This window comes from Ranitomeya imitator, chromosome 4, assembly GCF_032444005.1.
Source record: "Ranitomeya imitator isolate aRanImi1 chromosome 4, aRanImi1.pri, whole genome shotgun sequence".
Lineage (NCBI taxonomy): Eukaryota > Metazoa > Chordata > Amphibia > Anura > Dendrobatidae > Ranitomeya > Ranitomeya imitator.
Window position 1 is genome coordinate 295,827,509 of NC_091285.1, and position 12,885 is coordinate 295,840,393.

Consider the following 12,885-nt stretch of genomic DNA (forward strand, 5'->3'; position numbering starts at 1 on the left):
TTGCAAAACTGAAGGAGAACATATCAAAACAGATGCTTCAGGAAAAATTCTACGGATACACAAGCATCTAAAAGGTGCTGTGTGTGCATACCTTTGGAAGGAAGCTCTGACCATACCATGAGTCAAAACAAGCCTCTGCAATTGGTGATCTGGTTTTCCTTTGACTGTTTCTTCACCTCTTATCCTAACATGTGCCTATGCAAAGGTGACCTAAGATGAAGGTGAATGGAATATTTCCCACACCCCTCACTTTATGTAGAGTTCTATAGGAAAGACTTCTGTAATGCGCACTTTGGGATAATTCGGACTATTGTGCACTCTATTATTTCTATAACAAGTTCATGTCTCGCTGCGAGGAAAGTCCTCAAACTGTGATTTTCCATTTAAAGGTTTCTCTCGGTGTGTGGAAAATACATTATAAGCATTTTGAACTCGCTAACATTCTGAGTAAGCATCACATAGCTTTCTCAGCATGGCCTATCTGTGACGGCTATAACTAGTAACAGCAGCAGCTCTTCTCCATGCCCATATACCACCAAATAATGGCACAACAAATTGCCGCACAGTTGGCAATGTTTCATTTACTCTCCACGTTACTTGTAGGCTAGACATGAGACTCATATGTTCATTGCGTTCAGCGTAGCTGTAATTATGGAAATGGCAACATTAATGATCAAGAACTTTGGTCAATAACAGAACATTTGGGTTGAACAGTGAATGGCTTAAATAAAGGATAATAAAAAGGATTTGCATTTATGACACACAGGGAATTTGTGCAGTGGGTGAAAAGGTATTATAGTTGTCAGAGATAAACACTGGGTAATGTACAAGAGCACTATATAAACCGGGTTTTTTCATAAACCAGCATGTAATTCACCAATGATGTACGGTTTTCTCCAAAAATATTCCAAAAATTATATCAATGATGCAAAGTCATGACAGTGATCTGATAGTTAATGAAAAAAGGAGAAAAAAAAGAAAGTTTTCAGAATTTGATTCCAATTTTGGTAAAACAATCGTGTTGGAATCAAACCCAGCACATCAATCAGTGTACGGTGTGGATCCGTGGGCAGTGCGGCAGATTTTGCTTGTCTATTGAGACACATTACCCAGGTTTACATTCTGGTGGCATTGTGTTCTACAATCTCAGCAATGAGATTGTATCATTTTTAGGGTCCAACAAACAGGAAAATTTGAGGATAAGTTTGTACTTCCATGCAGTACATAACCAGGGCCATGGTTTGCCGTTACCTTCTAATAAGATGGCTTTGAGGAATTTAAAGATGTCTTTAATCAAAGAAAAGAAAAGCAAGATAATTAAGCAGAAATTAAATACAGAGCTAAAATAAAGAAAAGAATCAGCAAAAATGACTATGACTTGTGACATAGAGGTTGGCCAGATGATCAAAAGCAATACCTATCCTTACCAACCCTCAACACCTGCAGGTCAGACTTTTACCAGGCTCCTGAAGCCAATATTATTCCTCACCATATACAGGGATCCCGTCACAGCATTAATGTCAAACTACCATAGTACAAAGAAGGAGCAATGATCAAAACTTTTCAAAAAATAATATCAAATTTTATTCTATTATAAAACAATTGTCAAGACAGCATTACAAATATGGATTACAATATTGTGGGACATAATACAAAGAACTACAGCAGTGTGTGCACAACTCACTCGATATAAGGACACATATATACTGATTTAGCATCAAAATGTATAAGATATTATATTATGCAGGTAAACATATTACGGTATATAAATATCCACCCCATACTCCTATAGTAATTTATAACCAGATATATATACTTGTCACATACCAATGTGATCAAGCGGACAAAGTTAATCACTATCAAAGATAAATGCACTGATCCTAAGCTTCACCCTATACGTATTGGTTAGCTAGATGCTAACATATGCGCCCAGACCATAACCGCTTAATAGTATGTACCTGTAGTCATAGTGAGAAGAGTATGCGCTCAGCTGCCGCACAAGAACACCTCATATATTGATATATTCTGATAACATTTTTGATCATTGCTCCTTCTTTGTACTATGGAAGTTAGACATTTTAACAGGTTCCTGCTGATCTCTGTTACCTTGTCCTGTCACAACACACCGAGAATGGCAGGAAATGTCTGTTGAGCCCAACAGGCTGGTGCTTGACAGAGGGATTTCCCAGTGTGGTCAGATGAGACCAGGAAGCAGAGAAGAGAAGAAACTGGGTAAGTGCAGAGATGGGAGCTGCAGAGGATCGAAGAGGCTGAGTATTGATTCTTGGATAATAGAGGCAAAAGCTCAATAGGGTCTCATTCACGTAGTAAAAGACTTTCAATAGGTAACAATGCTCACCTTATAGGGTTGTGTAAGACACAACCACTAAAAATGCATAGCTTCCAGGGAATTGTAATGAAATATGCCACGCATGATGCAAGTGTGTTGCGTTGCTGGATAAATGACAACACATGATAGAGAATGAAATGTTGGTTTAATGTCAATACATTTCAGAGTCACTCCAACTCCTTCTTCAGGACACCCACAAATGCTCTGGTTGACCTGAAGAAGGAGTCGGAGTGACATTAAACCAACATTTCATTCTCCATCGTGAGTCGTGATTTATCAAGCAGCGCAGGATACTTCCATTACTCGTGACAGAGTATTGATTCTTTTCCTATCGCCACGACAGCACCCACAACGAGAGAGGGGATCCGCCCACCTTCCGGAGAGGAGCCTACAGGTTAAAAAGGAGCGCTCCCCCTCGCCCTCCAGTTTGGGTTCCTGTCCGGACGGCGGGAGCCTACAGGTCTTGTTTGCTTACCCAGGTCCGCCAAGCCTCTGTGCGGTGTCCAGGTGGGAACGGCAGAATCGGGGGCCCGGAAGCAGCGTCGGGGGGTATACTGCTCGCAGCCCCCCCCTCGTCTGGCCAGGAGTCGTGGCGTTTCTGGGGGAAGGCATGCCGCCCCGGATCGCACACGCGACGCTGCGGAAACAGAGCAGCGCCTATGACCCGGAAGTACTCCTTTGACTTCCGGGGGAGACCGGGAGGAGGAGCGCGGGAGTTTTAAAAATGGAGGAGCGCTTTGGTGAGTGTGTGCGGCAGCATGTCTTCTATAGGAGACGCCGAACACTTGCAAGCAGAGAAGGGCAGCAGCAGATCTCGCAGCAGTGATGTGGTACGCGGGCAGCAGGACTCTGGCAACCCGACGTCACGTCGCACCTCACCCCCTCAGAGACCGGTACTCCATATTTATCAGCAGGTGGTGAGTGTTATATCTGAACCAATAGCTGATACAATTGTTTTCTGTACTATGTTTTGTTATAGGGGAAAAAGGTCTCTAAATCTAAACACAAACAGTGTGCTTTATGCACGGAGCCACTACCTGACAGCTATTTAAAGAAGTTGTGTCAGACGTGTATATGCCGTATGTTAGAAGAGGAGGCCCCTCTCCAGGTGTCGGATTTGAGGGAGGTGATTAGAGAGGAAATAAAATCGTCCCTTAAGTCTAAATGGCATGAAAGGATCAGTATGGAGATGGTGTCCGATTCTAGCCCTTCGTTACAAGAGGGCGAATACTCGGGAAGTTCTTCACCATCCTCGGATGAGGAGGGAAGGCCTTGCTTTTCCGTGGAAAATATGGAAACATTAATTAAAACAGTCCGTACGACTATGGGGGTTGCGGAAAGTAAAGAGGCGAAAACAACCCAAGAAATTATGTTCGCGGGGCTGTGCCAGAGAAGTCGTAGAGCCTTCCCGGTGGTTGATTCAATTAAAGATCTGGTCAAGCGGGAGTGGGACAAGCTGGATAAGGGATTCTTACCTTCGGCCACAAAAAGAAGGTACCCCTTTGAGGATGATGTCTTGTCTCAGTGGATGAAGATTCCGAAGGTAGATGCGGCGGTAGCCTCTACTACAAGAACAGCCTCGCTACCACTAGAGGATGTAGGACTCCTTAAGGATCCCTCAGACAGAAAAGCGGACATGCTCCTTAAAGTGTGGGAGTCATCATCTGGAGCCTTTAAACCCGCAATCGCAGGCACCTGTACTGCTAGATCAATCATGGTGTGGGCGACGCAGTTGGAGGAACAACTTAAGGCGAAAGTACCTAGGGATAAATTATTGAATTCCCTGTCCCAGATCAGAGAAGGAGCGGCTTATCTAGCTGACGCTTCGATTGATTCCTTAAAATTGGCCGCAAGGTCGGCGGGTCTATCAAATGCAGCCCGACGGGCACTATGGCTTAAGACCTGGAAGGGGGATGCTCAGGCTAAAGCCAAATTATGCTCCATTCCGTGTAGGGGTGAGTACCTATTCGGCCCGGTGCTGGATGAAATCCTTGAAAAAGCAGAGGATAGAAAGAAGGGATTTCCTAAAACATTTAATCCCACCTTTAGGAACGCCTTCTGGAGACGCATGCCCTTCAGGAGATTTCAGTCGGACCAGCAGGGATATAATCGTGACTGGGAAACATCAGATCAAAAGAAGAAAGGTGGATACTATAAGAACCCTTCATCTTTCTCAAGACGTGGACGTAACTACAGATAAGACGGATCTTCCAGTAGGGGGGAGACTTAGATTCTTCTCAGATAAATGGAAAAAAATCACTTCTAGTGCCTGGATAATGGGGGTAGTTGAGTCTGGGTTAAAGTTAGAATTTTTGAGAACTCCCCCAGATCATTTTGTAATAACATCGCTAGACTCTCCGGCCCAACAACAGGCCTTAGAATTAGAGATTCAACAATTGCTTACAAAGCGAGTTATTGAAGAGGTTCCTAAACATCAGGAGAAGTCGGGTTTTTATTCTCCGCTATTTTTGATTTCCAAACCTGATGGGTCCTTTAGGACGATCATAAATTTGCGTAAATTAAATAAATATCTTCAATATCACGCCTTTAAAATGGAATCCATTAAATCAACAACTAAGCTTTTGTTTTCTAGGTGCTACATGTCGGTCTTGGATCTAAAAGATGCGTACTACCATCTTCCAGTTCACAGAAATCACCAACAATTCCTCAGGATGGCAGTTTGGGTAAACCATCAGATTAAGCATTTCCAAATTCAGGCAATGCCCTTTGGCCTGTCTATGGCACCTAGAATCTTTACAAAAGTTATCTCGGAAGTAATGGCCCATATTAGGGAGAGGGAAACCCTTGTAGTGCCTTATCTAGACGATTTTTTAATAGTCGGGAATTCGATTGCTCAGTGTACGGCTCGGGTAAATGCCATAATATCATCCTTACAGGAACTCGGATGGATTATCAACAGGGAAAAATCGAGACTAGAACCTACAAGATGTCAGCGGTTCCTAGGTGTCCTTCTCGACTCAGAAAATCAATTATCCACTCTACCAGAAGAAAAGAAGCAGAAGATCATTCGGAAGATCATGGCTGTAAGGAAAGTTCCAAACCTAAGTTTAAGAGACGCAATGTCCCTACTAGGATCATTGACTGCGTGTATACCGGCTGTGAGATGGGCTCAAGCTCATACTCGAATGCTTCAGCACGAGATTCTTTAAGCAGAAAAAGATCTTCGGGGTTCTCTAAGCAGAAAATTCAGCCTATCACCCGCCACCCTTCACGATCTGAGATGGTGGCTCAATCTGGCACATTTATCAGAAGGAGTTCTCTGGTCCATCACACCGGACAGCATAGTTACAACAGACGCCAGTCCGTTCGGTTGGGGGGCCCATATGGGAGACATTTTAACCCAAGGGCGATGGTCGATCCAAGAATCCCAGAATTCCTCAAATTTAAGAGAGCTTGCTGCGGTCAGTCAGGCTCTTCTTCACTTTTTACCATCCCTGAAACATTTGCATGTACAAATACAAACCGACAATATGACACTGGTGGCCTATATCAATCATCAGGGGGGGACAGGGTCACGGTCCTTGATGACCACTACAGCGCAGATACTTTCCCTAGCCGAGAATCACTTTCTTTCCCTGTCGGCAGTTCATATAAAAGGGGAACTCAATATAGAGGCAGACTATCTCAGTCGCCATTCCCTTCGTCAGGGGGAATGGTCTCTAAACAGACAAATATTCGATCAGATAGTCAGTCTTTGGGGTTTGCCGGTAATAGATCTATTTGCTACGAGGGAGAACAGGAAGGTCAGGAAGTTTGCGTCAGTACACATAACAGACCGACCATTCATAGTGGATTCCCTTCGTGTCCGTTGGGACTTCCAGCTGGCATATGCCTTTCTCCCAATGTGTCTGATTCCGATAGTTCTCAGAAAGATCAGGGAGGAAAAAGCCAGAGTGATCTTAATCGCCCCCTTCTGGCCCAGGAGGCCTTGGTTCTCTCTCCTCAGGACAATGTCTGTGACCGATCCCTGGGTGTTGCCAGTGGTTCCGGAACTCCTTTCTCAAGGTCCATTTCGTCATCCAAATTTGGAGACTCTTCACTTAACGGCTTGGAACTTGAGAGGGAGCTTCTGAGGGAGAGGGGGTTCTCTAATGCTTTAATAGCTACCTTATTGAAAAGCAGGAAGGAGGTCACTACAAAGATCTACACAAAAATTTGGAAAAAATTCCTTACGTTTTATCAGCAACCATTAGGAGATAAAGCTCCGATTTCGGCTATTTTAGAATTCCTTCAGAAAGGCTGGGAATTGGGTTTAGCAGTCAACACTCTAAGAGTCCATGTTTCGGCCTTAGGGGCTCTGTATAACAGTAATATAGCTGGTAATAGATGGGTTGCTAGGTTTATTAAAGCATGTCAGCGTTCTAACCCAATCCATATTGTAAGATTACCCCCTTGGGATCTAAATTTGGTGCTTGAGGCGTTGACTGAGCCTCCTTTCGAGCCGTTGGATTCTATTCCAATAAAAAATTTGACCTTAAAAACAGCTCTACTTTTAGCGTTAACATCTGCTAGGAGAGTCAGTGATATACAGGCGTTATTAGTAGATCCTCCCTATCTAATAATTCTCCAGGATAAGATTGTCTTAAAACCAGATCCTGCATACTTGCCAAAAGTAGCATCTAAATTTCATAGAAGTCAGGAGATATATTTACCATCCTTTTATGAAAATCCAGGTTCAGAAGATGAGAAAAAATATCATACTCTAGATGTGAAGAGGGCGATATTAGAGTATCTGAATAGGACACAAAGTTGGAGACAGAGTAGGGCTTTGTTTGTTTCTTTCCAGAATCGGAAAAAGGGTTCAAGTGTCACGAAGAGTTCTATCGCTAGATGGATTAGAGAAGCGATATGTCTTGCTTACTCTGCCCGGGGAGCAACACCACCAGAAGGCATCAGGGCGCACTCCACTCGGGCTATGGCATCATCTTGGGCGGAGAAGGCAGATGTCCCCATTGAAATGATATGTAAGGCGGCAACTTGGTCATCACCTTCCACCTTTTATAAGCACTATCGCCTTGATCTATCTGCCAATTCCAGCTTACAGTTTGGCCGTTCAGTACTTAGTGCTGTCATCCCTCCCAAATAGATAATCTTTGAAAGTCTCTCGTTGTGGGTGCTGTCGTGGCGATAGGAAAACCGGTTTTTACGTACCGGCAATAGGATTTTACAGAGTCCACGACAGCACCCATACATTCCCCCCCGTATTTAATTACTTATTCTTGCACTCTGATTGGAAGGTGTGCCTTAGAGATCACTCTATAGAGGTGGTGGTATTTAGTATTGTTTAAGATAATATTGTCATGTACTGATTCATTGGCGGTATCCCTTGTACTCTGGAACACAAACTGGAGGGCGAGGGGGACCGCCCCTTTTTAACCTGTAGGTTCCTGTCCGGAAGGTGGGCGGATCCCCTCTCTCGTTGTGGGTGCTGTCGTGGACTCTGTAAAATCCTATTACCGGTACAAAAAACCGGTTTTCTTATTCATGAGGCCTTTTAAATAAATTGTAATTGACTGGTCAACCCCTGTAAATATATACATATATATTAACTAGGAAAAAAAGTGATAATGACGTAAAGCAAAAACAGCATCATATAAAAAAATAAGAAGCAATAAGGGTATGTGCACACGTATTCTGGGTCCACTGCGGATTTTTCTGCAGCGGATTTCAGCAGATTTGATAAATCTGCAGTGAAAAACCGCTGCGGATTTACCGAGGTTTTTCTGCGGTTTTCACTGCGGTTTTCCAACTGCTGATTTCTATTGGAGCAGTTGTAAAACCGCTGCGATATCCGCAGAAAGAAGTGACATGCTGCGGAATGTAAACCGCTGCGTTTCCGCGCGTTTTTTTCCGCAGCATGTGCACAGAGTTTTTTGTTTCCCATAAGTTTACATTGAACTGTAAATGCATGGGAAACTGCTGCGGAAACGCTGCGGATCCGCAGCAAAATCCGCATCGTGTGCACATACCCTAAATGTGTAAAAATGTGTAACAATAAATTTAGGTGGTCAATTAAAAGATGAATGCACATATAAAAAGTTAAAAAGTATATTGTTGCACATGAGATGATGGATTACATGAGTAACTTACTGGACTGACGGACAATGATAACATTTGATACAGCAGTACCGCGGTCATTTTTGGCTGTACATTGGTACTCCCCTTCGTAAGCTTCTGCCTTTCCACCATTCATGATGTCAATTTCAATAGTTCCTGAGCTGGGTTTCATTGTCACCAGTGCATCTTTTTCCGTGTCAAAATGTGTGCCATTGCGAGTCCAGGTGAAGCTGCAGGGCACAGTGTTAATGCTATCAACATGGTTTCAATGAAAAATAAAGTTAGATTATTCTAACTGTTCTAACGATGACATATACTTGTAAAGCTGGACCAGGTATGTGCCTTGTTTAAGTACCATCAGTACCTGAACCAAAGATATTATTCCGTATTATCCATATGAATAGCATAAATATTGTATTATGCAAAAAAAAATCACTAAAAAGATTGAATGTTTTTATTTCATCATTAAAAGGGGTATCCCAATTAGAATTTTCAAACTCATTCAGTATATAGACTCCAAACATGTACATAACTCTGCACGCTGCACATATTTTACTTACTCAGATTTTCTCTACTGAAATCAATATGAAAACATGTATTGAAACAACATAAAGGGTTGCCTTCCTTTCCCTTCATTGCTTTCATGGCCCATTATCTCCTATACTGTAAAAATCCACTATAAAAAAGAATTTTGAGAAAAAACATAAAGAGGGCTTTACATGGTTTAACTGTGCACTTCTGTTACACCAAGATGGCCATAAAGTGCAACAAGAGTTCTCATATGATGGATCCTAATAATTCAGCTGCTGATGTTGAACAGTTGCTTTTTTTCTGAAAAAATCATAAATCCAACTTTCCTAACCTATTTATAACAATCATAGCCTGACTACTTGCCAACAGTAAGCTAGATAAGAGATGCAAGCATATAATATACGTTAAAAAGACAGCCTGCTCTTCCTCATTCTTGTTAGCTCAATTACTTGCATCTTCTATGAACTATAACCTCAGTGAACATAGTCCTGTCCGTAGGCCTCATGTCTACTCCTATTCCCACTAGGGTGATGTGATGTGTTCTGATGGAATAAAGCAATGTGAAGCTCGGATTAATGCTGGACATTCAATTTCACATTTACCTTGCTGAAAGAATGTACAAGGCTGAATGAGTAATATACAGCAGGTCTATAGACTCCAGGAGTTATTGAGCTCTTCTAACACCATCATGGACCATACAAGAACAACATACCTTGGTGGAGGCTTTCCTTTTGCCTCACACTGAATTACAATGTTCTCTCTTGGATCCACAATATAGTTTTTTGGTGACTGCTGAGTAATGGTTGGAGGCTGAGGCACTGTAAAGTAAAATTGTACATTAATAATAATATATATAATAATATACAATAATAGTGCCTAAAATAACAATCAGAAAAAAGCAAACTCTCTTCAAGTGAATCTCAACCCTTGAAAATGTTAATAAAAATAAGCATTGATAAGTACACTCGTGGTCAAAATTGTTGGTACCCCTCGTTTAATGACAGAAAAACCCACAATGGTCACAGAAATAACTGGAATCTGACAAAAGTAATAATAAATAAAAGATCTATGAAAATGAACAAATGAAAGTCAGACATTGCTTTTGAACCATGCTTCCACAGAATTTAAAAAAAATAAAATTCATGAAATAGGCCTGAACATAAATGATGGTACGACTGAAAATAATATGACAAAAGGGACAAGTTAAATCAAGGTGTGTCCACTAACTAGCATCACAGGTGTCTACAATCTTGGAATCAGGGAGTGGGCCTGTATATAGGGCTACAGATACTCACTGTGCTGTTTGGTGACATGGTGTGTATCCAGGGCCGTATTTGCCACTAGGCACGTGAGGGCACGTGCCTAGGGCGGGGACAATGCAGGGGGCGGCACCTGAGCAAGGTTTTTTTTTTTTTTTTAAAGCTGGGTCACCTCCCGAACGACCCCGCCCCCCCCCGCCCCAACTGGCCGCCCACCCTCCCTCCCTCCCACCCGCCCTCCTTGAAGACAATACTCACCCTGCTGCTCCAGTGATGCCTGGTCTCGGCGTCTGGAGCTCGTCCTTAATGAGCGGTCATGTGGTACCGCTAATTAAGGTCATGAATATGCGCATATTCATTACCTTAATGAGCAGAGCGGTATCACCTGACCGCTCACACAGGAAGAAGGTGCAGCGCGCCGGGAGTCGGGACAGCCAGAGGGACGTCGCGGCCGCGCGGTGAGGAGCAGGTGAATATGAGGGATGGGGGGACAGGGGAGGGGGGAAGAAGGAGGACGGTAAGCCGCACCATTCAAGATGGGGGGTGGAGGAATATGAGCCATGCATACAGGTGTGGGGGGTGGAATATGAGCCATGCATACAGGGGGGGTGGAATATGAGCCATGCATACGGGGGGGGGGTGGAATATGAGCCATTCATACAGGAGGGTGGGGAATATGAGCCATGCATACAGGGGGGTGGGGAATATGAGCCATGCATACAAGAGGGGGGTCATTATACAGTATGGAGAACTGTGTGTGGCCATAATACAGTATTGAGCATCATGTGCAGCCAGTATACAGTATGGAGCATCATGTGGCCGTTATACAGGATGGAGCATCATGTGTGGCCATTATACAGTATGGAGCATTGTGTGGCCATTATACAGTATTGAGCATCATGTGGAGCCATTATACAGTATGGAGCATTGTGTGGCCATTATACAGGATGGAGCATCATGTGTGGCCATTATACAGTATGGAGCATCATGTGTGGCCGTTATACAGTATGGAGCATTGTGTGGCCATTATACAGGATGGAGCATCATGTGTGGCCATTATACAGGATGGAGCATCATGTGTGGCCGTTATACAGTATGGAGCATTGTGTGGCCATTATACAGGATGGAGCATCATGTGTGGTCATTATACAGTATGGAGCATCATGTGTGGTCATTATACAGTATGGAGCGTCATGTGTGGCCGTTATACAGGATGGAGCATCATGTGTGGCCGTTATACAGGATGGAGCATCATGTGTGGCCGTTATACAGGATGGAGCATCATGTGTGGCCAATGGCCATTATACAGTATTGAGCATCATGTGTGGCCATTATACAGTATGGAGCACTGTGTGGCCATATTTTTTTTGTTTATTATTATTGTATATAAAACAGTGTGATCAGCAGTGCTAAATGGCTGTGGTTGGGACGTGGATATGGGTGTGACTAGTTGTGAAATGGGTGTGGTCAGAGGTGGGGCCTAAAATTTGCCGCGGCGCACTATGTGCACCGCAAACTTCATGACTCCTTCCCTTTTTCAAAAGTTGGGGGGTATGGTACCACATTTGCCAGATCACAGCAAGTGCCGCAAATCCCACAGGGAATGAATGAAACCAAACGCAGTGTTGCCGTAAGTGATCCGGTACGCGGCAGATGCAGAAAAACTGCCGATCTGATGCAAAAGGCAACTGCCGATAGTGTCTTACTCACCAAAGTGGGAGGTAGCACTAAAAGTGCCTAGGGCAGCAGAAACTCTAAATACGGCCCTGTGTGTATCACACTCTGCATGGACCAGAGGAAGCGAAGGAAAGCGTTGTCTCAGGAGATTAGAAATAAAATTATAGACAAACATGTTAAAGGTAAAAGTTATAAGACCATCTCCAAGCAGCTTGATGTTCCTGTAACTACAGTTGCACATATTATTCAGAAATGTAAGATTCATGGGACTGTAGCCAACCTCCCTGGATGTGGCCGCAGGAGGAAAATTGATGTAGAGTAGGTATTGGTGTGCACTCAAGGTCACTGTAGAAGCGAGGTGCTGGTAGAACGGACCGTGGTGGTCCCTGAAATAAATAGCAAAAATTAATCGCACACTCTAATGGAATGATTTGCAACCATCTGTGGAATTTTATTTTAGACAAAGAAAAAAAGTGCCAAGTTACAAAAATTGGTCCAAAACCCAGTAAAGTAGAGGCACCCGACGTTTCGACCCACCCGGGTCTTAATCATGGGGTTTACTTGGGTTCAAAAGGAATGGGAGCCAGGGTTAGGGAATAGCTGTATATAAGCTTCCATGCAGATAATGGTAGGCTGTAAATAAATGGTAACCTTTGGAGAATATGAAATGTACCAGGTAATGATAGTAGGTCAGAGGTAACCTTAAGAGAGTCCTGTGCAGTAGAAAGCGTTGCTTTTTGTATGTGATATATTTTCCGTGTCTGGTAAGATATACCTATTGTTTCATACTTATAGTCAGAATAGTGCCAATCGTTGGTGGCCAATGGTGGTAATGGTGTCCTGAGGCTGTAGAACCGTCTTGGATATGCTTGCGCCCTGCTCCCCTGGCTGGAGTGAAAATTGATGACAAATCAAAGAAACGGATAATACGAATGGTAAGAAAAGAGCCCAGAAAAAGTTCTAAAAAGGTGAACTTCAAGGTCAAGGAAC

The 12,885-nt window shown here is 43.3% G+C and overlaps 1 protein-coding gene across 19 annotated transcripts in view; it reads right to left on the reverse strand.

The window, feature by feature from the left end:
- NRCAM (neuronal cell adhesion molecule) overlaps positions 1-12,885 on the reverse strand; it is a 377,012-nt gene that overhangs the window by 123,644 nt on the left and 240,483 nt on the right. For all 19 annotated transcript variants that reach the window (XM_069764776.1, XM_069764771.1, XM_069764766.1 and 16 more), the window contains exons 3-4: positions 9,672-9,777; positions 8,462-8,658 (exon numbers count right to left, since the gene is read on the reverse strand). In XM_069764776.1, the coding sequence (XP_069620877.1) occupies positions 8,462-8,658; positions 9,672-9,777 (303 nt within the window). The remainder of the gene's footprint in view (positions 1-8,461; positions 8,659-9,671; positions 9,778-12,885) is intronic.